The 3700-nt window shown below is 35.2% G+C and overlaps 1 protein-coding gene across 1 annotated transcript in view; it reads left to right on the forward strand.

The window, feature by feature from the left end:
* Positions 1 to 3700, forward strand: part of LOC111089117 (Down syndrome cell adhesion molecule-like protein Dscam2) — a gene marked incomplete at its 5' end in the record, with an annotated part of 40131 nt that overhangs the window by 29492 nt on the left and 6939 nt on the right. Inside the window, one exon of the mRNA XM_022400960.1 lies at positions 903 to 1172. Within this exon, the coding sequence (XP_022256668.1) occupies positions 903 to 1172 (270 nt within the window). The remainder of the gene's footprint in view (positions 1 to 902; positions 1173 to 3700) is intronic.

A 3700-nucleotide genomic window follows, 5' to 3' on the forward strand; every position in this document is an offset into this window, starting at 1 on the left:
TAAAGTAGTTAACGATTTCAATAAGAACGTTACGCTTATGGATTCTTTAGTATAAACATGACAGTAAAGTAGTTAAAGATTTTAAAATGAACGTTACGCTTATGGATTCTTTAGTATAAACATGATAGTAAAGTAGTTAAAGATTTTAAAATGAACGTTACGCTTATGGATTCTTTAGTATAAACATGATAGTAAAGTAGTTAAAGATTTTAAAATGAACGTTACGCTTATGGATTCTTTAGTATAAACATGGCAGTAAAGTAGTTAAAGATTTTAATACGAACGTTACGCTTATGGATTCTTTAGTATAAACATGACAGTAAAGTAGTTAACGATTTTAATACGAACGTTACGCTTATGGATTCTTTAGTATAAACATGATAGTAAAGTAGTTAAAGATTTTAAGAAGGACATTACACGTCGTTGTTGTAGTTTTTGCAAAGCTACACAATAGGCTATCTGCATTCTGTCCACTGCGAGGAATCGACACCCGAGGTTTTATGTTGCTAGTATGTAGACTTAATGATGACCTACCGGGCTAGTTGCATTCTATCCATCAAACCCCGAACTTTTAGGTTATTAAGTCCATAATCTTACCGCTGACCCACTAGGGTTCATGCCACTTTCTTCCAATATTGCATAACTCATTATAAACCTCATTCGCTAATTTCTTTCAAGTAGCCCCGCAGTGGCACAGCGGTATGTCTGCGGACTTACAATGCTAGAAACCGGGTTTCGATACCCGTGGTGGGCAGAGCTTTCAAATAAAGAAGCTCATACTTATGGTATAAGCTTAACTCGATGGTTTTTGTCAGAAATATTTTCATCAGTTAATCTTTTTATTTTCTTCATTGTTTTCATTAATCGATATTAACACTCATATTATTATTTTTTATTTGAAGCTTCTCTCTCTGTTTACGTCACGCCTCAGTACCATATTGCTGACATCGGTCGTCCTACTACATTGAATTGCTCTATAGCGGGATATCCTATTCACACTGTCCAATGGATGAAAAACGCCGCTCCTCTGGTGACAAATTCAAGAATCAGATTAATAACGCAAGAAGTACTTTACTTCTCCGTGGTTAGAAGAGAAGACAGAGGCATGTACCAATGTTTCGTTTATAACGACAAAGAATCAGCACAAGGAACAACAGAATTAAAATTAGGAGGTAAGTTTATCCTCTTATACATTTATTCTTTTATTTTAGAGTTTGTTTTTGTTTTTTTGTTTTTAATTATGCACAAAGCTACACAAGGGCTATCTGTGCTCTGCCCACCACGGGTATCGAAACCCGGTTTCTAGCGTTGTAAGTCCGCAGACATACCGCTGTGCCACTGGGGGGCTTTATTTTAGAGAACTTAGTTTGAAATTCGATGTAAGTCATTAACATTTTTCTAGAGTATGAAAATACTATTAGACTGAGATGGTTAGCACAATAAGAAGTCAATACAGTATCTTGTGAAATTTTGATTACAGAGACCTAAGTAACGCCAAAAAAATATTCTGTAATTAATACACAAATATTAAATATAAAGAAGAAAATGGTGGATTTCTCGTTATGGTTTTTTTTTTCAAATTTATATCTTTGCTTTATGAATATGATGTTGTCTCCAGTTCGAACGGATATTTTGTCCACCATACAGCTGTGCTTGTTTGGATGTTACCATAATTCTGTATTAATTTGCTTTATATTTTCTCTACTAATTTGTTGGTCAGACATGGGCATAGTGGCAATTTAAATACATACAAATATTTGTGGCAGTAGATGGTGTCCTCCATCTGGTCAGCAGTTCAACATTAGGAACGTATGTAACTGACCTTTAGTGGTCTCTGACTTATCCGTTAAGCCTATGTGTCGTATAAGATGCTGCCCAGGTTGAAAGTTATTTCTTATAAAATCAAGTGAAAGTAACAAGTACTGTTGTTGTTGTTGCTGTTTTAGCACAAAGCTACACAATGAGCTATCTGAACTTTGTCCACCGCGTAGATTCGGATCCCGGATTTTAGCGTTGTAAGTTTATAAACGCATTGCTGACCCACGCGGATTGTGCGTATTAGGCCTTTAGCTTTAATAATTTCCAAAATAAGAATGAAATACCTTCAAACCTCACATTTTATTTTATATTTGTCTCTAAATGCTTAACTACTTCTCCCGTCCTCTAGTGGCTAAGCGGTAAGTCTGAAGGCTCATAACGCTAAAAACCGAGTTTTGATACCCGTTGTGAGCACAGTACAGTTAGCCCATTTTGTAACTTTGGTACAAGCCATACTTAGCTCCAAATGCTGCCATACATATTAATGTGTAACTTGAGATTCTTACTTAACTGCCCCCCAGTGGCACAGCGGTATGTCTGCGGACTTACAACGCTAGAAACCATGTTTCGATACTCGTGGTGGGCAGAGCACAGATAGACAAGTATGTAGCTTTGTGCTTAACTGCAAACAAACAAACAAACTTGCATAACTATTCCAAAGTCTATGATTTATAAGTAAAAATACCCTATTAATACCTAAGAATTCCACTCCTTTCTAGAACATCCTAAACTTTATATTAAGTCGCTGAGTACAAAGAAATCTATCACGTAGTTAAGAAAACTACAAGTTCTATTTCCAAGCAACCTAATAAAACGTTTTACCAACTGCATATTTTTTATTGTATCCAGCCTTACTTAAAAGTTTGTTATCTAATGATTGAGTCTTTTGGAAGACTGTTATTTTGGAGTGTAAGTTGGAATGTTTTGCCTTCGTTTGATGAGTTTTTATTTTAACATATCTGTCCAGGAGGCATTTAATTTTCTCTGTTTTGACGAAGTGAGGATGTAGGTATCTAAATAGAGTAGATGCACATTTCTGTGAGTCGATAGTGGTAGTCGGGTTTTCTCCATCTTTGCGAATTTGGAAACGTGGAAAAGGAAAATTATATATTTTTTTTCTTCAAGGAGGCTAGATAAAGAAAACTTATTATCATGTTAACCCAAGAGACGTAGAAATTTGTAAATGATTTAATGTCAGAGGAAACAAATAAATGTCAATGAAAGTTTTTTTTGTATAATTGAACAAAGATTTATGGAGATGCTTAGATAAGATGGAAAAACGTCATGTAAGACTCCAAACATATCTTAAAAGTTTTATGCCTTCTCGAGATCTGGAAAATGGTTTTGGAGCTTATCATTTGTTCTCAATTTTAGTGTATAACTTTTTTATCGTCGTTACAGTTTCATCGTTTTGCTTATCTATAAATTCTCTATATAGAAACAGGACTATCAAAATTTTTATATATACGTAGAGAAAAGCAAGCGGGGAACTTAAAAGTAAACTAATTAAAATAACTTAGTTAAATGAATTTATGCTAGCATGACCATTTTCATCATCTATCAAATACGTAAACGAAAAGTAAGGCCGACTTACGCTAAGCTTCTCTCCACCTCCTCAGTGTCTCAGCATAAGCTTGAGGGCTTATAACGTTAAATTTCGAGGTTCAAAGCCTGCGGTGAGCATAGCGTAGTTTTACGAACATAATCCTCGATTCGATTATTTTGTACTTAATTTAAGATACGTGTTTATCTTCTTTTTTTTATGCCCCCCAGTGGTACAGCGGTATGTCTGCGGACTTACAACGCTAGACTCCGGGTTTCGATACCCGTGGTGGGCATAGCACAGATAACCCATTGTGTAGCTTTGTGCTTAATTACAAAC

The sequence above is a fragment of the Limulus polyphemus genome, unplaced genomic scaffold (assembly GCF_000517525.1).
Source record: "Limulus polyphemus unplaced genomic scaffold, Limulus_polyphemus-2.1.2 Scaffold5280, whole genome shotgun sequence".
Lineage (NCBI taxonomy): Eukaryota > Metazoa > Arthropoda > Merostomata > Xiphosura > Limulidae > Limulus > Limulus polyphemus.